We start from the raw sequence: 22,985 nt of genomic DNA on the forward strand, positions 1-22,985 counted from the left end.
CTGGTATAATATTTCCTGGTTATATATTCTCACCTTTGTGATTAATATCCAGCTTATCACACAGTATCAACTGTTATTTGATAGTGTTTTGAATGAAGATGCGTGCGTTGGATACGCTGTTAGCTCGGGGCAGAGTAAAAGGCAGTGAACTGGACATAGTTCAGCAGTCACAGCAGGAAACTTTTCAACACTTTCTTTATTCCGCTAACTGAACATGATTTTCCAATTTAGAAGATGATTGCGCTCTTTTGAGGATGCACATCAATTTGGCAGTTCATTTCTCACTTGGACTACATTTATCACAAACAAGGACTTCACTGTTTGTTTACTTCCAGTCAACAGAATTGAGTCAATCCGTAGTTTGTATTATGCACTTAACATAAGAGGAAAACAATGATCACACATTTAGCGCCAGCATCGGGCCTAAAGTCACCCGTCAAAAGGATCTAGTCAGCGTTTATATTGCTGTGTTCTGCCATCAAACGTACACGATCACAAGCAGCTGCTATACTGGCCCCTGCTAAAACGCATAGTCAACATCAGTTGATGAACAATTAACTCTACCAATGGGAAACAGAGGATGACGGGCAGACCTGAAGGTTCTGACTCACTTGAGGATTTATTTTCCCACCATGCATCACTGTTATAGTGTGCTTCTGAACCAGTCTATGTGCAGCTTGCATACATTATTTTAATGCCCATGTATTCCTTTTCCAGGTGAGTCTAATTTAAAGTCTTATCTGCACTGAGACTCTTTGAACGGCCTTATCTGTCCGTGTTGACCGTCGTCCTGACTAACTCACTACTGCTATAGCAGTGATTCCCTTATAAACAACACCAGCAGAGGCAGGCCTGATCTGTGCTGGATTTAATTATGGGATTACAATCAGCAGCACATCACAGCTGGGAAGCGCTGCTTCTTCAGTAATCTGTAATCTGTGTGGGCGTCAGTGGCCCTGCCCACACTAACATCCCTCCTACAGCTGCTCCCTCTCGGTGCTCCACAAACGGCAACATTGCACACAGAGCCAACAGCTGGAGTCATGCGATTACACTTTTGAGTCACTGGTTCATATGAACCCATAACAAAATGAAAACAAACAGAATATACGTTTTCTGGAATAACAATCTTCCAACAAACTACTCTTTAAATGAGTTACACCTTCAAGGTCATACAACATTTAAATAAGAAACGTGATTAAATTCTTATATATTAAAATCAAGCCAATTCAAAGGCTCGACTATAAATCAATTCTAAATCTTAAGAGTGTGTCTCATTGACTGGAGCACATTGTACTCCTATTTGGCAATGATTCGGTAAGAGGCAGAACTGGCAGAGGGGTTAATATGAAAACTGAGGCCATGTGTTTCAGATGTAGATAACACTTATTTGCTCTGGCATACACCTTATATCCGTCATATCTTTATGTATTTCTGCTGTGGTGTTTGAAGTGCATCATAAGGACACTGTATGCAGGCACGGTTATTTGTACCATGTTCTGTCAGTAATGGCTCCTATGACATCAACACAAATGACAACTGACCATTTAATAACCAGTTAACGCATCTAATGTCTGTCTGAACATCTGGACTTCTCTCTGACTTCTCCAACCTCTTATTACCTCTCTTTCCTCGTAGAAACCCTCCATCCCTTCCCACAGTCTGGTACCTGTGTTTTTATAAATCTGAGATGAATCTGATCTTTTCATTGTTGTCTAAACAAAACTGAATCTGATCTTCCATGTTAAGGTACCAACAAAAAGATCTGATTCTTCTCACACTGGTGATAAGAATCCAACATGGGCTACGGGAGCAGAGTGAGTGTGTGTTTGAGTCTCAGAACTCGTCGTCAGAGCTGAGCAGCAGGGTCTTTTCGTTGTCCCCTTGGGTGCTGAGGTTGCTGTGGCTGCGGGAGAAGGGTGGCCCCCCACTTCGCTCCAGTGTGGACTGCTGGGTGTACTGCTGATAAGCCGGGGAGAAGTTGTGGATGGCATCCTGGACCATGTCCCCTGGGTTCATGGTCTCCTTCAGGCTGCTGGAGATGCTCTTCATTGGGGCACAGCGGCCTGGAGGAGAGGGGGGGGGGGGGGGGGGGGGGATATCAATAAAGAGACACAGAAGTGGACAAGGAGGGAGATATGAAAGTGACGGACGATGAGTGAGAAAATTGCGAGGCTGTGTTTCCTTCTAACTGTCAAGGGAATTCTTCTTTATTTTTTTATTTTACCCAACAATATAATTGTGTTCCCTGAATGCCAGAGACAGGCATGCTATATGATAAAGCAACTGTAGGTAGTATGATAATACTGGAGGTCAAGATGAATGCACATTTTATGACATAACAGGCAATATACCACGAGGCAGGTGATGATTTAACACCAGGTTACACTATTGTTTCACTGCTGGGAGAGAGAGAGACTCAGAGGGGACCACTGAGCCTTGGGTAGGAACACAGACAAGCAAAATGCTCAAGGACTGATGTCACCGGCTGCAAAATGAACATAAAGAAATAGAACAAGACAGCCACGGTTTGAAATGAGTAAACTGAACTCATGCTGAACTGAAAACAATGTTACAGTAATGGACATTCAACCACATTCAAACACCAACGGGCAAAGAAAAAGCACTTCTGGGGACAAACTGTGGTAGATGCAGACGAAACACAGCGAACATCAGACCTACCGTACTGTCCATAGATAGGAAAGGAGCCTTTCAGCGCAGCACAGTGAAGAAGAGAGAGAGAGAGAAAGAAAAAAAGGAGACAAAGAGAGACAAAGAACACAAGAAAGTCAGGATGAAAGTGAAGGGAAAGCAGAAGAGAAGAGAAAGACTCAACATATATATAGAGAGAGGAATCAAAGTAAAATAAGTTGGGACACAAAGTCACATCAGACTGCAGAAATCAAGTCCATATCGAGGACCATTCATTCAGAGCAGACCGATTATAATGCTATACTATAACTCTCTTCTCTCATCAGCTACATATTTAGCTTTAACGCTCTGATCTCACACCAGCCTCTTAATGCCTCCCTTACCGTACGAGTCCAGTCTTTTATCCATGTAGACCTTGTAAGTGAAGGCATGGCGCAGAGCAACGGCAGCGAAGAACATCTCAATGCAGACGATGAAGTTTTGGTAACCAGCGGCAACCGTTCCCTCGCCCACAGAGAAGTCCGCCGAGGTGATCTGAGGGATGGCGCCGCACTTCTCCAGGATGGCCAGCAGCATGCCTGAATCAGACCGAAGAGAGACAGCGGTGAGAGAACAGGAAAATAAAGAAGGGCTGCAGTATGCAATTATGCATTTTCTTTTTGTCAACCTCTCGGACATTCCCACGATGTTGATAGAAACACACCTACGGGCTGCTCCGTGTTGAGAAGGCGGAGCTCTTACCTTGCCAGAAGGAGAGAAAGATGACTGATTTGACCATGACGAACTTGAGCATGGGGTTGTAGGGGACGAGCAGTTCACGCGTGGCGAAGTAGAAGAGGAAGAGAGCGTAGAGCGACAGGCTGACGGAGACGTTGTAGATGATGGTCACGTACAGGTAGCCACTAGCCACGCTGGAGGAAGAAAGAATGTGCGTTAGCTGCGACACACAAGACGTAAAGCGGACTCACAATCAACGTGAACCTACACAAGGCAGGTTTCTCATTTGGGCAAAGAGTTAAAACCCTTTAGTGTCTTAGCTCTGGAGAGGCTGCAGCTCTTCATTGTGTAGGATGATGATATTTACATAAAGCTTTACTGTAGAGCAGCACTCCTGATGTTTTCTGTTTTTACAGGCCCTCGTTAGGGATTTACTCATTAATAATATAACTTCTCTGGATTGCTGCTCAGCCATTGTGGTCTGACAAGACCTTTCGCTGAAGTTGGTCGGTGTCTACAGCAGTGTGACACGACAAGTCGGAACAAAATAGATCCCTGCTCAGGGAGAAGCCTCTGCTGTGAATGTGGAAACTTACTTAAAGTCTCCATCTTTGTATTTCCCGAAGGCCTGAAGAATGACGGTGATCACTGCCATGAGGGGTTTCACCACGCAGAACTGGAGAGTGGCCTGAAGAAGCAAGAGTGAGAGGAAAAGAAAATAGAGTCAGGAGAAATAGCAGGTCAGTAAAAGCCCACGCGCTCATAGTCTTCATCAAAATGTCAAAACTGAGTGTGAAGCTTCTCGATGAGACATTAAGGAAATCTGTAAACTAATACATAGTGCTAGCACCCTTTGAGTAATATTAAACAGTGTGCAGTCAAAGAGCCAAGAGAGTGATCGGTACCTGTTTGCAAAACCTGAGGAAACCAATGGAGTATGTCTTTCCCCACAGACAGCAGGTCCCATACACACAGCTCGACCTAAAGGGGAGGAAAGGTTAACATTATCGCAGAAGTAGACAAGCGACTTTAACATGAAATGACTATCAATAAAGAGACTAATTAGAAGGAAGGAGAGTGGAATCAAAACAGGGAAGAGGAGAGCACTTACTCAATAGGCTTCCCTCTGATCTCAGCCATGATGGCGCTCTCTCCTCCCAGATACTCGTAACACAGACTCAGGAAGTTGTAGATGACAAAGGCTGAAGAGTGTCACACGTTGAAAAAGAATTAAGGCGATCATTAGTGTCTGTGACATCACTCCCAGATTCACAGCCACAAACACAGCCCGTTTGTTAGGACAGTAGAGGACGAACCGATCTTGGCTCAAGAGCTGAAGATAATTTGGGCCTCAGACTGGTTAAACAGTAACGGAGCAGAGACCCCGAACCTAAATGCATCTATAACCAAGGTTTTACAAAAATATCATGTCAAAGTTGCTGACGTGGGTCTGGAAACACTGGACATTTCTAACAGCCTCCAAAAAGCAGTCATAGCAGCGGTCGGTTAGTCACACAGTGTCGTCAACGCTCCGTCATGATTACAGTTACGTTTTGCCAATTTTGTTCCAGAACTGCTGAGCGTGCCACTTCCAGGCAGAAAGGTGAGTCACCCCCCAATCGGCCGGCTTTAGAGACGAGTGTGTAATGTTGTGAGTGAGGTGTAAGCCGAAGCGTAATTGTGAGGTATAGTTCCCTAATGCCGGGAGCAGAGATGAAGCCGCGTGAGAACGGGACGCCTGTGCAGACGCTGTTGAATAGAACTCTATGACATCCACTCATGTACGGTGTTGCATAACTAATAAAGATACAAATCACATTGGATCGTGTGATGTTTTGTGTTGGTCTTCCATCAATGCAGACAGCTACACTGGTTGCTTGTGAAGCATCTATTTTGGTGTCATTGCATTTATGAATCGGCACCACTGACAACAAAGTAGTCCCTAAAAAGGACACAGCTTACAGTGTACAGACACGTCGCATCCGGTGTACTGGTCAATAATTCACGGGCTATTCTGCAAACACTTATACTCTATTGGACACTTTATTAAGAAGTCATATATAATTTAAATAAACCTGACTTGACTGCGTACTGATCCCAGTAATTGGAGTCCCTGAGCGAGCGGAGTGTTTTCTCGTCTGCTGCCCCAGGTGTTCTCAGGCTAATTTAAGGGTAACCCACAGACACCGGCTCCCCACTGACTCTGCTCTCGCTGCTGTTTAAAGTGGCTCAGTTTTCAAGGTGAGCCTGTGATTGTAGCACACACACAACCCTGCCAGGAGCCAGTCAGCACAGTGCTGGCTTTGTTCATGTTGCAGAACTAAAAGTGTACTTTCACTGCTTTTAGCTTGAAAGGCGCTGGCGGATGACTTTGATGCACATTGAGAGCATAAATATCCACGAGTGTTACTCAATGAGAGCAACAACATATACATACTGTGTATTGTCAATACTGTGCCTCTATAAAGGTAGCTGTCTGCGACTTACATATCCAACAGCATAAACAGTAACCTCCACTTTCATACATTATTCATTCTGTAATATCTACTAGATTGTGATCCACTCCCAAAGAGAAATATGAGGAGGTATAGTACTTAGCACATCTTTCACAGAAGTACTGTAACAGGCACATAATGGCCCCAGAAGTGCAGCTTTTCAACCATAAAGGTGCAAAGTATTTGTACAAAGGTGTGGCCATTAGGCCTGAACTCAAAGCACATTTTAAGGTGTTTATGAACTCATACTAGTCACCTGGTAGCTGAGTGAGCTCGTGATGCAGAGACAGACAGACAGCATGAGTGTGTACGAGTATAACAGTGTGTATATGTTACTTTTTACCCGCAGTAGATCCTGGCACAAGTTGTGTCTATGCTATTAACAGCAGCAGTACTAAACATGTCTGTTTATGATGAAAAAATGTATTGTTTAAAATATAAGATGATAGGAAAATAACAACCAACAGTTCAAGCAAATGAGAGGCTTGAAGCAGCTTTCTGCCTTCCTGCCGATCAACTGCTAGTTTCAGCGCTAAAAGCACGCTCGGGCAATTATCCTGATGAAGCCGATGTGATGATGGGACACTGAAAGCAAATTGCCTCAAACATAACCACAGTATGATGCATAATTGCTTGTTTTATTCTTAATTGTTCTAAAAATTCTTAATGGGCACCATGAGGGATGAAAAAAAGAAAGAAAGAACAAGCTTGCGATTTATCTGCTCATCGAGTGAGTTGCCATTTCAAAGTCTTCTCAAGGATTTGCTCGTTTTCCTGCAGTTGCTAGGAAACAGGTTTCCCCCTCGCCTGCAACCCCGAGAGGCCACGGAGACACGAGGACAAAGATGGCAACCTTTGTAAATGAAGACACTGCAAAGGCCATCTGCCGCTGGGGCATCGCAACACGTTCATTCTCACACCCTTCTTTCTGCTGGGAGTCAAAGGACACACTGGAACACAACACACACACACTCGCTCCCACCGCCGTGGTGGATGTTCTGCTCTTTGCCAAATATGGCAGCACAATATTCAGCCTGGGGCACAACTCGCTAGTGTGGCGGCGTATTGCACGGCGTTCCTCCATCCACTCACCTTCGTAGCAGTCTCGGACTGTGTCAAAGTACACATAATACTCCTCATTGGTGAAGAACAGGAGGCTGAGCCAGGAGTCGAAGGCATAGATGGGGACTATGAAGAGGATCCTAACTATGTGCCTCTGCTCGTTTGGAGAGCTGTAGTAACGCAGGTGCATGTAGATCTAAAAGAGAAAGAAGAAAGAAAAAAAAAGGTCTGAAATCTAAGAACATACAATGATGAAAGACACCATTATCTAACCGGGACTTTGCTTATCCCAAAAATTGGGATAAGCAATACAAAAACAGCAGGTATTCACTTTTAACTTGTCTACAACAGCAGAGCGTGGCGAGGCACAGGTGGCGGTACAAGCTGCTTTATAAGACATCCCTCTAAAAGAGGACAGGAGATTTACAGTGGAGGGTTTAACATGGTGCCTTGGTAACAAACACTTTCTTGGCAAAGGTTGACTCAAATATGCGTGGAGGGGTTGCCCTTTTTGTAAAATACCTGAGCGTCATACACGTGTTTGGTAAATGTACCCGTGTTGCACCTGTGCTTGACGTCTTGAACGTGCTCTGTGGAAAGTCGGGGGAGGTCTTTTCTGTGGGTCTGTATATTTTGGGACTCATGTACTCATGTGTCCTGCTACATTTCCTGTATGCTCAGTCCAAACTGTCCACACGGCTCACTGGGTGAAACCATGTGAGGGGAAGTGGGTCTGTGTGTTTTTTTTTTGCTTGGTGGGAGGTTGTGGGCGCATGTGGAATGTGTGAGTGTCGATGGGTGAAACTAGGAGTGAAGGAACATTTTCTGTTTTTTCCCTTGTGCTGGTGGCTTTTAAGTAAGATGTTTAATTGAAGGACATAACAAATCCTGACGTGGTGGATAAACGGGTTTAAATCAGAAACGAACTGCTACCTCATGAAACCTGCATGCCGGGCTCTAGTTTGTCTGAGCAGGTCAGAGTACAGCCAGTTTACATTTGCTTTAGTCGGACACTGGAGTGCTGTGAGGGTGGAAGGTGTGTGTTTGCGTGCGTGCACCGACACATGGGCTGTTCCGGGTAACTGACACTGAGCTTTTATCACTCCTATTGAGAGCAGCAGACGGCAGGAAAGAGCAGAGCGGGCGCCTCTGTCTGCTTCATCCGGCTCCTCTCCACTTACACAATGTCGCACTGATCACCTTTCCTGGTCTGTAAACAGACACACACCTTTGGTAGCATAACAACAGTGGGCGACAATACGCCAAGCGAGACAGTGCACTCCGCTCACACAGGGCTTGTTGCTAGGTGAGTGACCCTCACCCTCACACACACACACACACACACACACACACACACACACACACACACACACACAGTCACTTTCATGTCGAAATCGAGCTAGCAGCACTTGTTGCCAGAGTGACAGAGGGCTCTTCTTTAAGCCTGTATGTGAAGAACAATAGAGGACGAATCATTAACCTGTGCCTCGTGGTAGAGTCCAGCTCACGTACATAAAAGGTATGTTTAGTAATAAACGTCTGTGTTACATGGGGGCTGATAAACTGACACAAACAAGGCACACAGGACTTGTGCACTATACTGCACCACTATCACTAAACAAACACCTCCAACTCCAGAGATTTTCAACACTCTGCTCACCGTCAAAACACAGGAAACTAAAGTATGCCCCTTTACAACTTGATTCTCTTGTAGCTTTTCCTCACGCCATCCACCCGTAGTCGACATTTTCTAAACCTATTGTAGATTCTTCTAGAAGCTTCAGACAAACAGCGCACCCTGCTATGGCTACCCGAGGTATCTGGCACATGTTAGTTGTGTTTCAGGGGGAATAATCAAACCTCGGTCAATCAAACCGCAAACATCTTAATGCTGAAGATGCGCTAACTTCCCTGAAAACTGTTTTTTTGAATTTGAAAAGGTTTTATAGGTTCCATTCACTTAAACACTAAATGTGTCTGAAGCATAAATATGCTCGGTGTTAAACCAATGTGCAACAAGTAGTGTGGACCAGCTACATGGAAAATGTGAAGCTCTGTCCCCACAGGATGGGAAACTTTTTTTAACAGCATGCATGTATTTAGTGTGTGAGCGTGCATATGGCCTGAGATTAACAGATACTCGTGGAAAAATACTCCTGGGTGTGAATGTGTCTACTGTTTTTTTTTTTGCTTACAAGGAGCCATTTGTACTCAACAAACCTACCTCCCTTACATGAAGGGTAAAGAAAAAGAGGCAGAAAGGTGGGTGGACCTGTGTTCCCACTGATAATAGTGCAGCGTAGATACAATTTAATAAAATAAAAAGCCGCATTCATTTCAATAAGACCGCAGCGTTGGCCAATGGGGTGTCTTCTGCATCCTTACCTGGTGGCATGTGATCAGAAGAGCTGTCCACACGAAAAACCCAGAGATAGTCTGGGCAGTGGCGGTCATGAGGAAAATTGGCTCTTGTGGTGTGACCACCGGTGCTTCTGGCACCCAGGAGGTGTTGGATCGCTGCGGGGCCGCCGTGGCTGGGGGCCCCGGGGCGAAGCCGACAGGAGAGTCATTCCCCAACCTCTCTGCCAGGGTGAGGTCTCGCTGCCAAAGTGGACCCATCTGTATGAGGAAAGGATGTATATGAGACTTAAATCACAATAAGGTAACGCAACCTCATTTTAAGTAGTAGCCTACGAACAACAACAAGCAGGTTATAAAGCCTGAATGAATCTGGAACATGTAAATGTGTATCAACAGGCCCGAACAGCCTGAATCTCAAGACAACATCCGCTGATGTTAAAAGAAGAAAACAAAAATAGAGCAGTAAAAAATGAGGGGGCATAAGGTAGGTGGGTGAAAACCACACAACACATAAAAAAAGGGGGGGGGGGTCACTCAAACATAGCAAATCAGTGTGACAGCAATAAGCTCAAAGCTGCTGACCCAATTTCTCCCTTATTTTTCCCTGTGCTTTGCTGAGGGAGGAAGAACAGTGTAGCCAGAAGTGATGCTAAATACTAAAAGATGTCCGTCTTCAGAGCAATGAAACACTTTTCCACAAATCAGCACCAAAGGTCAGGCTCAGGAGAACTGAGACGTGTGGCCGTAGGTAGATGCTGCAATAAGAGAAGATGTATTGACCTAAATCTGGAATAAAGTAAAACAATTGTAAAACGTATGTAACCTCATGCAAATGTAAGATGGATAACGGTTTTTCTGTTCTACACAAATCTTCGTTTTATGACAAAAAAGAGACGCATCACCAGAGCTGTAGCTGAGAGAGATGGGAGACAATACCTAGAAATATTTTTGCGCACAAAATATGTGCCCATACAAAATTTCTGCTGGATTCATCACACATGTGGACCGGCCAACTTTGCTCTTACCTCTGCGTGCGTATGTTAGTGAATCACAATTATGAATTGACACAATTGAAAGGCCCGTGCTGCTTTTTGCAATCAGCATAGTGCCACGCCCCCATTTCTCCAGATAGGGAAATACATTTGTTGTAAGAGACGAGCATTGCCCCTAAATCAAAAGAAGCTAAACTAATTTCACGGCTGAACTTTGGCCTTTTCAATATGGATATTCTTATGCACTCAAATGTAACCTATGACCAATGCATTAGTACACCAACTGTGTCATGCTGCTTTAATATGCTATGCATTTAGTTTAGTTATCTTTGGAAGACAGCCCGGCCTTCATCATTAATGCGTCCCCACTACGCACCATTCCAGCACAGATTAATGCTCACACAGTTTGTGAATTGAGTCTGATAAGTTTTGTTGAGGGGCTTAAGCATATTTGTGCCTCACTCTCTCAACATTCATTGTCAAAAAACTAAGCTAACTGTGCAGCACTGCACAGTCCAAAACCCCGCTGAATTGTCTTTGTTGGGTTTGTACTGTATCAACCCAAACACTAACGCTGCATTTCTGCCACGTCAGCAGAATGGGAGGATTTCACTCCCACTGGTAAATCCCCATATCTCTGAATTTCAAAAAAGGATTTATAAGAAGGGGAAAATAAAACAAGTCATCACATGATTACGCCGCACTGATTTGGACAAATGAAAACACGGCTGGATCTGACGATATCAAAAGCACCCAGAAAGCCGCTCCACCAGCCGCGTGATTAAATCAATGCAGATATCTCAGCACCCTCATCTCTCCAGCTACGCAAATGTCTTGGTGTGGATTCCAGGAAGGCGGAAATCTGATTTTCAGGGGAAACTAATTTCACAATGACTTTGAACCCCCCCTGTGCACCAGCTAAATATAGACTGTCGCTCAACGTGGTTATGGATGACACATGCTGCTTGCCAAAGCCTCAATCAGCTCGTGGCAATGCAGTCACTGTGAAACACATCAGCGACACACACACAACTTTCTGCATTCCTGGACTATTTTGTGAAAGAAATACCGGAAAGACATAGCCAGAATATCAATTTATTAATATTAGTTTCTCTAAAATGGTGTAATTAAGGGCTGGGCCTTATCATACGTCATCATCTATTAAATTATTAATCACAATGCACTTAGTCAAAAGTCTTAGCAGGCAGTTCCAGTTTGACATTCCAAAGGAATGCATTTCAATGTGATCAACATCAAGCAGACTATTTAACAGCTGTGTCCAAACAGATACTGTTATTGAGGGGAGGTTCTTACGATTTATCATGGTATTTATGCATGCACTTGTGCATTTACCTATCATGGTTGGATGCATGCAAAAACAGGTCAGGTCTGTGCTCATCTTAGCCTATAAGAGCACCATTCGTATCAACAACAACAACAACAACGATCGGTGCTTCCCAGTGGGCCACAGACAAGAGAGAGAGATAACTCACAATCCTGCTGACTGCACCCGTGGGTGGGTATGAAAACATGCATTGTACTTTGACCTGAATCGAATCAGCAGTGTTTGTGACAGGCCATCACACGTCCTCAGGCCAGCCTGAAACAGACCGTAAAGCATCCGGCCGTTGAGGTCGTGTTCAATCAGAGGCACTGGAGATCACTACTTTACAGTGACCGCATCTCGTTTTAATTGCTCCAAGTGGAGCTATTATAGAGCAGGGTGCCCAGCGCTCAGCCCTCAGAGCGATACACGCGCAGCCGTGCTGCACTGTAGAAAAACCCGGTGACATCATATCTAAAAAGGAAAAATCCTGCAGCGACAATGTTTACCTCAGCAGTGATTATTATACTTAAAACAGCCGGTGAGTTGAGAAAAACACGCCAAGCTGAAATAAAATGGTAGCTGTTGTTCAGCGCTCACGACTCCATCCTGCTGCTTTACGTACCTCATCTGCCGTTTGATCTGCGCTGGTTTCAATCACAGCATCACTTTAGCTCATCGTCGCAAGTCGACTGCAAACCTTTGAGAGAAGAAAAAGTGAATTGACCGAGCGTCAACATTCAGACGACAGCCATCCACTCATCTCATCACCGCATTATCGTTCGCACCACAGAAACTTGCCTCTTTTTTCTAAAGCTGGCAAGTGTCTGCAGCTGTGCGCGAGCTGCGCCGAGCTAACGCTAGCTAGCCCTCGTAGCCTGGCGCTGGCTTTGCTTCTCCCCGTAAAGTCTAAACAAAGCAATATATCACGCTCTTGAGAAGCGACACACTCGACTACAACATCAACATGTCGGTGAATGTTTATCTCGCCATTTCCCGTCCAAAGCTGATGGAGACACCGTTCCGTTATGTCCTCCACATCACCATCTGCAGTTCACTGAACCAGCAGCAGCTGCCACCGAAAAACTCCGCTGTTGGCGCATGCGTGGTCACGATTTAGATTTTTCCGAGTCTTGGACTGCACTGCATGTTGTCGTTACGCAGCAGTAAGAAAAAAGGTCAGCAAAAAAAAAAAAAAAAAGAATGAGTTGTGAGCAACGTTATTCATTTTTATTACTTCATAAAATATACACAAATACTGTTGTAAATAAAGTGTGTTAAAGAACTGTACAAGATATCAGTACACAATACATAAAGTGAAATCCCCATCAACTCAACCTCTTTACTACCATTCCCAACCGAAACAGTTACAATGCCACTGGGTCATGGTGGCCTGTACAAAGGTAATTACACACACAGTACACCGCTATTTACACATCCCTGCAATTGCATGTTATTTTTTCCTTTTGAATGACATCAAGGTTGCTGGAGATTAAAATCCAAAAAAGGTGACATCAAACTATTAGCATATCATTGTGCAGAAGGAATATTAAAAGCCCTATGTATTATATGAGGTGGACAACCTTTAGACATGTAAGAACAGAAGAACAAAAAGGGACAGGCAAAAAGTGAACCTTGAACACTACTTCTAAAACAATGCAGGAAGATGAAATGAAACAGAAATTGCAGAACGAAGGACAGAAATTTAAGTCAGACAAATAAAATATATAGTTTAACATAAATAGCAAAGAAGGGGGATAAAACAATATGCATACTAAGACAAAATGAATATTGTATTATTAGCAGGGATTCACTCTCTCTCTCTCTCTCGCTCTCACAAACACACAATGGTTGACCCAGCTGGCAAAGCAACAGTAGCCTATTCCACAATTTAGTCCTTTAAATACCTAAAATTCTGAACCCAGCCCCAATTTATGTCATTAGTATGCATTTTTCTACTTTACGCCTTAAAACAAATAACCACATTTTGGCTTTACATCAAAATAAAAAAATATTTACAGTGAAGTAAACATAAAAAAAAAAAAAAGAAGAAATTAATTGGATGTCCGATCCCCGTAAGAGTCACCCCCAACAGAGCCTGCCCACTCCCCTCGGACCTCCACTAACAAAAGGAATAAAAAAAAAAAAAATTAAAAAAAGGTAACATTTAGAACTATCATAAAAATTGCAGCCACTATTCGTTAGCCAAAAACGGGCAGCTGTGGTCTCTGGTCAAATACACGGAGAATTTCCTGAGGCGCTTCCCTCAAGACTTAAGAGTGCGTCTTTTGCATTCTTCGCCTTACCCACTCACATTAAAACCAAAGAAAACACGCAAGTAAAAGCAGGCAAAGTAAGGGGGGGTGGTGGAGGTTTTGAGGGACAGTAAATCATCACAAGGTGGATGAAGGGCAAGCAAGCACCAATTGCTACTTCACCAGAAATGTTACTCTACGACAGCTAAAACGTCACTTACTTATCCTTTTCAGAGCTACCGTTCTTTTTGCCCACGACCCTCCCACCTACCTCTCCCTACTTGTTCCATCTTTCAGCTGTTATTTCTCTCCAAAAAATAAAAGCAAAAGGAAGGAAACTCATAACAAGCTCCAATTTAAGATATCCTCATGAAAGATAAAAAGGTGACATACACTGAAAAGTTGTTTTTCGCTGTGTTAAACTGAAAAAGACAAATCTTTACTAAGCCTATATCAATCACTAAAGTTGACCTTTGACGAGAAACATGCGCATGTCCCGGAAACCTTTTCGCTTCTTTGATGCCGGCTGCTCTTCACATGTGTCTGACAGAAGGTACTGAGGGAAATGTTTTGAGGAGTGGAGCATGTGTGAGCAACCATGGAGTAAAAATGGTGTAGGACTGTCAGTCGTTTGCCTTTTGTATCGTGGTGGTCCACGGTCCAGCAAAAAAAGGGTTCATGACAGAGTGCATGTTGGATACCGCCACGTACTCCCCTGGATCCTTTAAAAGATCCACTGTCCTTTTCCAAAGATCCATGTGTCCATTGGCAATCATCTTTTTCATAAGACAAGGTAAAAACAAAAGGAAAAAAAATTTAATCGGCGCGATGAATATACCTTGCAGCCCTGCAACGACAAGAGGAGCGAGAAGTTATTAGAGAGTATTGGTACTTGCTGTATTTCTGCAGTCAGAATGAATGAGTGAAATAAGACCTCACCTGTCAGTTTCATGTGCATGCAGAGCCAAAGAAGTCTACTTCCCCATGTGCTCAAACGGCACGCTGACCTGCAAGAACAAACAGAATGAAGACTCAGAGGAGGAATTGGCAGCAGTGGAACCAGGTCCATCTCCTAATCGAGGCATCGTCACACAGAACCATACATGCAGCTACAAATAGACAGTTCCCAGGACACATTTAGCCATGATGTGGACTGTCGGCCAATGACAACAACACTTGTTCTGACAACTTTGCTAATTGATTTCACAAGACATCTTCAGTACTGCGACAGACTGTTTCAGAACGGCGTTATCAAAGTTAAAAGTTCTTGACCATGAAACTTGTGGAGTTGATTCTGGTTTCAAAAGTCATCCGCTGGAGCACAGAGTGAACACGACAAATATGTGTTTGTTTAAATAATACTGAATTACCGCACTGTATGAACAGTCAGCCATGCTACAAGTACTACATTTGTTAAGCGCGTCAAAGAAGTGCTGACTTAGCTCCAGGGTAATTTTTGAGGCTTTAGTTTGCTGTTGTATCGATTAGGATTTTATTGCGCGAAGAGTTCCTGTTATTTTATCCCCATCTTACTTGGTATAAATAAATTGCGGGTGGAAGAAGGGCTGGATGATAGTTCAGTTCACCATTGTATTATATTGCAGTGTGTTACATGGCCGACCAAAAGGAGCAGACAGTGTGTTTTCTCACCTGTGATGTGGAAATTCTGGATTGGTCATGACGGGCCGTGAGGTCGGAGGACGAGACGTTGGCAGGAGCCCCGCGGTGGAGCCGCATGCTGACCTTCCTCTCCCTCTCTGCGCGAGAAATCGCGCGAGGCGACGTGTTCCCTGAGAGGATGCATGAAATTGTGAACTGACCACATGTGATGCAGATATTCAAGAGGAAAACGATTGCGGTGTCAGCATGGCATTGTTCTGTTAAGACGGACAGCAGGAGTTTCAGACTATCTAGGCAATTCAGCAGAAAACTCACCAGACTGCTGGACCCGTGAGGCGGGGTTGGAGATGGCCTGCTCTGGCCCGTTCCTGACTCTGTTGGCAGCTGCAGGGATGGGACCCGGGGGCAGGCCCCGCGATGCGGGCCCCCTCGGGGCTCCACCGATTCGCTCATCCCTCTCATCTCCCGGTCTCCTCTCCCGATCCCCATCCTCAGCTGTTCGACTCGCACCCTGATAGATGAGATCAGCCACGTTAAAACGTTTCCATTAACAAAATGTAACTTTGAATAGGCCGAGTTACGTTACAAGCTTTTTGGAAGGGAGGTTTTTGAGCACTGTGATGAAAGGGCTAAATGGCAACATTAATACTTCAGTGAGAAAAACGTCATGGGGAACTTACAAATTTGAGCATGTTCCAGTCAAAGACATAGTCATAGGAGAAACCCTGGCGGTGGAACAGATTCCTGAAGAGCTGTCGTAGGTAAGAGTAGTCCGGCTTGTCATCAAAACGAAGGGAACGGCAAAAATTCAGGTATGTGGAGAACTCGGCTGTAGGAGAATAAATAAGCAAAACAATGCGTAGAAACTTAGAATACACACAACACTCTAACAGCAAGGAAAAATGTGTCAGCTGCTGCAGATAATCTCAGAACTACAAGTACGTTGCTGCCCCAAACACAGAGGCACCACAGAAATCTCACTTACAAGGGTATCCTTTGCAAAGAACCTCGATGGGTGTGGACATTTTCTTCTCACTGATTCGTTCATACTTCTGCCTCTTGGTAGCGGCCTTGAGGCCCTGCCAGGGGAGGGAGCCCAGGTTGAAGTACATGAGGACGTAGCCGAGAGACTCCAGGTCGTCACGTCTGGACTGCTCTGTTAACAACAGCGGGAGAGTGCATGCAAGAGTGAGAAACGGAGGGATCTCAGCTCAGTGCTGCGACAAAGGATCATTTGCCAAGGTGCTATTTAAAGTTATGAAATAAACTGCTGTCTCGTCGATCAGCTGTGGCTTTGAGGAATTACAACAAGTCACAGTCACAGCTTATAGTGGCACTTCTGACAGAGGAACTTGTGAAGCCTGTTATTCACACAACACTTGAAAGCAAACAAAATACCTTCCTGAACACTGTGAAGGCCATTGATGGGTTGATTAAGTTCCACATTTCAATGCATACTTTTTAAAAGTCAAAGTTATCAAAATACACAAATATGTTACTTGTTGGGGCTGCAGCTGTTCAGCTAGTAAACTATAACAAGTGTTTAGATGGTTGGCCATATAATAAAAATGCTCTGCACTGAAATGACAACAGAGCTGTTTTCCATCCCAGACGGCATTTCCTTCTTTCTCTCCCTCTCTCGTGAGCCCTCTTCCTTCACATGCCCTGTATGATCTGATAGGGGCTGTATAAACAAAAAGACGACACACAGAGGAGTCACGTCCACAGGGAGAAAGTGGAAGGACGAGAGGGAATGGGTATGTAGAGCTGGAATCGGTAGCTTCCTGACTGAAAACAGCACCAGTAAGAAAAAGTCAATGGGATCTGAGAGCAATGACCGATTCCAAAAACTACAGGGAAAATGTGGCACGTAGTCCAGTGCATTACACCTCCAGGCTAGTGATGCAGGTCATGTAGAGGGAGATATCGCCATTAAGCCAAAGTGATGATGAATTACATTTAACATGGTGTACGGAGGCAGCTGTCAAAGTAGAGCGAGGGTGTGACCCTGATGAAGCACGAGTGTTGTAAGCTGAACGCTCCTATCCATACAATGTGAATCATAAGGTAGTGAAGTAGCATCCTGTTTGTTCCATATGTTCTTCCCATTTTGACTGACGTTGTATCTTGCTGCCTTTCTGTTTGCTTTAGTCGGGATTATCCATACTTTCAGACAACCACTCTGCCACGGGAGTAGTACATAGAATGTAAACAAACAGCTCTAACGGGGGCTTTCTAGAAACCTTCATCGCATGAGTCTACAACAGAGCTGCCTGACATCACGTGTGTGGTGACTAACAGGGCCAGGCAGTCAAGAACAAACAGCAGCACCATTTTCTGAGGATCTAATCCAATGCTCTGCATAAAAAGTAACTAATCTAGCACCAGTTCTTGTTCTCTCTCTCTCTCACACACACACACACACACACACACACACACACACACACACACACACACACACACACACACACACACACACACACACACACACACACACACACACACACACACACACACACACACACACACACACACACACACACACACACACACACACACACACACACACACACACACACACACACACACACACACACACACACACACACCTTCATCAAAACAATATGCTCCAAATGTATCTTACCAATTCCCAGATGTGTGTTGATGGAGGCGTAGCGCGCTGTGCCAGTCAGGTTCTTGTTCTCCCTGTAAGGGATGTGCTGGTGTGTGCGGGCATCGCGGTACTTTTTGGCCAGGCCAAAGTCAATGATGTACACCAGGTTACCCTTCTTGCCGAGCCCCATTAGGAAGTTGTCCGGCTTGACGTCACGATGGATGAAATTCTTGGAGTGGATGTACTCGATGCGACTTATCTAAAAAAAAAACAAGGTGAGACGAAGAGGTCAGGTTCTGCAGAAAACACTTTGGTTCACAATAAAAGGATGCATTGGGCAGCGTCACGGTGGCATGAATACTGTCCTTGTGTTTTAAAAAAATGTTTTTTTGTCACCGAGCAGTTGCACTCAACACATCAATAAATTGAGCAAACTAAGGACATAAAAGGAGGTCAGCAGGATATATGAAGGCAGGACAAGGGCAGGTGATGACCCCAGGCTATAAGTGGAGAGGCAAACGCCCTTATGGAGGACTGACACAGCAACCTGGCTGCGGTTAGAACAAAAAGGTGAGAGGAGTTGCGTTTGAACAAGCCACGTATGAAATGAAACATATAGGTCAGCACAGTCTAAGAAGAGGAGGCCAGAATTATGGAGTACACTGGCTGCACAAGAGTAGTGGAGACTAAACATCTGCAATCTTCAAAGAAGCCTTAGGGGAATCATGTGCAATATATCTAGAGATCGATAGATCTATCTATCTATCTAGATATATAGAGCGAGAGAGAGAGCATGCACCAACAAACAAAATTAAAGTAGGTCATGCACATAACCTAATGGGAACATAAATAGTACGTCTCTGCGTTCTACTCGTAAACAGAACTGTTTCACACAGTGGGACCGTTACTGAGGGGGGTTGTGAAACTGTCCTAATTCTAATGCCCGTGAGTTAACATGAGGGGTTGTGTCATACCATCTGGTCTGCCAAAAGCAGGACAGTCTTTAGGCTGAACTTCCGGGAGCAGAAGTTGAACAGGTCCTCCAGACTGGGACCAAGCAGCTCCATAACCATCACGTTGTAGTCTCCCTCGGCACCACACCACTTTATCGATGGAATACCCACTAGAACACACACACAGTCAGCACCTGTTTTACTGGCAGTCTGGCACACCTGCAGTTTATAGTATTTTACTTGCCATTATTTGGATCAAATACAGCGTGGATTTAGATTACAATAATTTGGAAAGATGAAAAAAATGACATTTGATAAGGAATGCTTGAAAACAATCTTGCCAAGCCTGCCAAAGCAGCATTGACTCTTTACCTCCTCCTTGCATCATCTTGTAGAACTTGCTTTCAATGTGCAACTGTGGGTGTTTGGTCTTCACACATTCCAGCTTGATGGCTACCTCCTCACCGGTGGCAATGTTGGCACCTGAGGAGACACACAAAGGTACAACTATCAGTATTGTCACAATGTGGTGAGCTTGTTTTTGCACTAATATTATCGTTATTAACATAATGTGTACAGTTTGACACTTGAATTGAACTACAGCTGTAAGAGCCATTGCAATTGTGCCAGTACCAGGCAAATGATGGATGAATATGAAGGAAAATCAGGTTCGGTGCCAAGATAAGTTAAGATAAATTAAAGTTACAGTATGAAAAGAGAGACTGTCCAGAAACGACTGTGGAAAGACCCTTAACAGAAGAAACGCATGAAAGGTTGGGCATGGCATTCAAACACAAAAACAACTTACCAAGGTAAATGTCGCCAAAGGAGCCACTCCCTATCTTTCGTCCGAGCCGGTACTTGTTCCCCACTCTCAGCTCCATGTTTGCGAGTTGTCACTGTCGCCAACAGACAAACAGAGGATTAGAAGAAGGCTAAGGACACATGACACAGATAGAGTGAAGATATCATCAAGAGTCAGTCAGCTGCTCACAGGATGATCCGGCCAGACACACTAACCACGTGTTTTGTGTGAGAATGTAGCCTGGGCATGGCTAGCTGATGAGCTAACAGCTGTCTGGCCTCCAGAAACCTCCACAAACACACGATTAGATTTACATGTCCGCTGGGAGGGGGAGGTGGTTGCAGTGAGATCAGCATAAAGCAGGGAAGGTAGGAGAAAGAAAGACAGCAGAACCGAGGGCTAAATAGAAATGCCTGTTGCAACTTGGAACAAATGCAACTGCTGCATGAGTGCTAAAACTTGGCACACACGAGGAAATGAAGTGCGTCTTCTGAGCTGACCCGCACGTGACGCTGGAGCAGGATCATCATTTATTTAGTACGCTCTCTACCACGCCACATTGTGCAGCCACTGCAAAAGCAAGACTAAGCTCTCCACTGTTCTGTACGAGCACTGCCAAGGGAGAGAAGGCACGAGTGGCCGCGGAGCGCTGGCTGGCTCAATCTGTGTCAGGGCCCTCAGACAGCTCCGCGCGACGAACTTCAGACAGCAAAGTGCTGCGGAGAACGTGTCGACGCAGAGCATCTTTTATCAAAGAGATTTGCTTCCTCAACCACCAATTTGGGAACACTAGGTAAACAAACTGAACCCTTTATAGCGACGGAGACCTCTCGTTCCAGATTCAGCACGGCTGCATCTTCAAATAACATAAACGTATAGCTAACTTTATATACATACATATACACACATATGTATATAAACATATATCGATATATTGCCTCGTCCTAAAATGGAACACAACATTGTTACAGATTCCTGCCTCAATCCTCATCCCTTATAGAAATAGTCTCAAACCAACTCAGAAATGGCGAAACAAAGCATTCTCAGAAACCTCAGTTTTGTGGATGTGCCAAATCAAGCTAGCAGAGGAAGAGTCATCAATTCTGCAGGATCAGTCCATTCCGTCTGCTTTCATCCAGAGCCTCCTTTGTCCCAACATAAATTATCCCAGAAGTTACTTTGCTTGATTGTAAGCACTGCAGACACCAGCTCTGTTCTAAAACTACTTAAAAACGATGACGATGGCTGACTTGGTAATTGTATCTTGGATCATCTGAGCCTTGTTTAAAAAAGGATCAAACTGCATTGCACAGCCCTTGCAAGTAAAAAAAAAAAAAAAATCATCAACTGAACCAACATATTGCAAGATGCCCTAGGCCTAGACCTTGTCAACTCTGGCTGATTAGAAGACAACCTGCCATCGTTGATGTGATGGAGGAAGATAGATTTGGGTTAATAAAAAGGGTTGGGGTTCATTACACCAAGAGGGTGTCTCACGTGCTGTAGCCATGGACCCCATTAAGGGCGCAACATTAATCACAGGGCTGCACAGTAAGTGCCAGTTGATTAATTGCTTGGTACTGGAATGGTGACACACAATTTTAAACCGCATAGTGCCTGGCAGCATATTCAAGATTGCTACATGTGGTCGTCACTCGCATTCACACTCACTAGTTTACTCTAAAACCCTGAGCACGGGACAACTTGGTGTTGCAATGGCAGGCTTAGTGAGAACTTAGCAGCGGGGCGGAGAAAAGATTGGCCTGTGTGATGTGAAGCACGTTGCACCTGATAACGCACCGTGTGTTATTACGGTAGTAACGGTCTACAGGACAGTGGACTTGTGGTTAAACCAGCTATCCTTATGAATCACCCGAATCCCTGGTGTGATGTAATTTAGCGTGTCTTTACGTGTACTCAGTCTGATCCACTTACGTAGAAAGTGCCGTACACGAAAGCGACTAAAAAGAAAGAGTAAAGAAGTGCCAGAGACCCAAAGCTAGAGGATTTCACAGTCACGTGAAAAAGAGACCACTGCTACGGGCAGCTGTCACTCTACAATCAGCTCGTGTGTTACCAACTTGACACTGAATGCTTTAACAATAAACAAAGTTACAGTATAATATTTAATAACGGTAATGGAAGATGTCAGACAACGTTGCTCCTTCATGGTTTGAATTTGTCGAGAAGTCAGTTATGATCTGACGTTACGTTACAACGCTCGAACTCATGTCAGCGAACGTTAACATTTCATAAAAATAAAGCTAATAACAGCTTTGACTTTTTAAAACACTTTGTATAATTTGCAGGCTCTGTGAGTTACGTTAGTAAACATACCAACGGAGGGTATTTAATGTTAATGTTGCGTTTATCCGCTGTTAGCTGCTAAGAGGAAGCTAGTGGAAATACGTTAGCCGAACCGTGATACGTAACGTTACTGCACCATTATCATGTTGGACTTTAAATGAAGCCGTACATGTGTATGGTAACGTTATATCATACCTCGCCACATTTTGGATCACACTTACAACCGCACCCATTAATGTGCTGGACTAGCTTGTGTAGATAGCCATCCCTACTACTCTCCCCCCCACCCTTCGGTACGCCGTGAATACGAGACTTCAATTCGGCCGAATCAGGCCCCTTTTCCCCCTTGGTTTCTGTGGTTCCCCGACCCACCACTCACCCGATACTGGGTTCGTCCGAGAGCTGGTTCAGTGGAGGTTCTGATCCGATGGTTGTCAGTCGGACAGGGGCCTGGGCTGAGGAGGATGGGCGCGGATTCTGGCGGCTCTCATACCCCCAGCTCTTAGCTCTGTCGTCGGTTGCACTCCCTGTTGATAGTCCCTGAGAAGCTCCAGCAGCACGGGCGGCCGTCCTCCACTCTGTCTCCCCCTCTCGTTACTTAACAACGCGCCCGTTCACCACGTCGGTGATGTCATTCACTGTCATTAAAGGAAAACGTCACATCTAACTGCTCCTTCCTCTATAAATGTGACCATTCACTAATTATCCCGTTTATTTATGTTAAGTCATTTTCAGTCACAATGCAATTTGCAAAGTGAATCAGTTTGTACTGGTTGTCTTTATGCGAGCAGTGACACACATACATATCATGCTTTAATGCCAGTAAAT

General features: G+C 44.5%; 2 protein-coding genes across 2 annotated transcripts; both read right to left on the reverse strand.

The window, feature by feature from the left end:
* Positions 1-178: 178 nt before the first annotated feature.
* Positions 179-12,684, reverse strand: LOC142942138 (transmembrane protein 184B-like). The gene is made up of 10 exons (XM_076084350.1): positions 12,405-12,684; positions 12,229-12,303; positions 9,312-9,545; positions 6,957-7,122; positions 4,481-4,571; positions 4,275-4,350; positions 3,966-4,057; positions 3,394-3,563; positions 3,036-3,230; positions 179-2,066 (listed from the first exon to the last, which is right to left on the reverse strand). The coding sequence occupies exons 3-10, from the start codon at positions 9,543-9,545 to the stop codon at positions 1,837-1,839; spliced, it is 1,254 nt and encodes a 417-aa protein (XP_075940465.1). The 5' UTR covers positions 12,229-12,303; positions 12,405-12,684; the 3' UTR covers positions 179-1,836.
* A 127-nt stretch (positions 12,685-12,811) lies between these two features.
* LOC142942130 (casein kinase I) lies at positions 12,812-22,762 on the reverse strand. The gene is made up of 11 exons (XM_076084336.1): positions 22,537-22,762; positions 19,854-19,944; positions 19,418-19,528; positions 19,067-19,215; positions 18,123-18,351; positions 16,464-16,634; positions 16,159-16,307; positions 15,794-15,989; positions 15,509-15,648; positions 14,798-14,865; positions 12,812-14,705 (listed from the first exon to the last, which is right to left on the reverse strand). The coding sequence occupies exons 2-10, from the start codon at positions 19,927-19,929 to the stop codon at positions 14,833-14,835; spliced, it is 1,254 nt and encodes a 417-aa protein (XP_075940451.1). The 5' UTR covers positions 19,930-19,944; positions 22,537-22,762; the 3' UTR covers positions 12,812-14,705; positions 14,798-14,832.
* Between the last annotated feature and the right edge of the window lie 223 nt (positions 22,763-22,985).

Source organism: Anarhichas minor, unplaced genomic scaffold (assembly GCF_050575085.1).
Source record: "Anarhichas minor isolate MPS153535 unplaced genomic scaffold, ASM5057508v1 ptg000007l, whole genome shotgun sequence".
In the NCBI taxonomy this organism is placed as follows: Eukaryota; Metazoa; Chordata; class Actinopteri; order Perciformes; family Anarhichadidae; genus Anarhichas; species Anarhichas minor.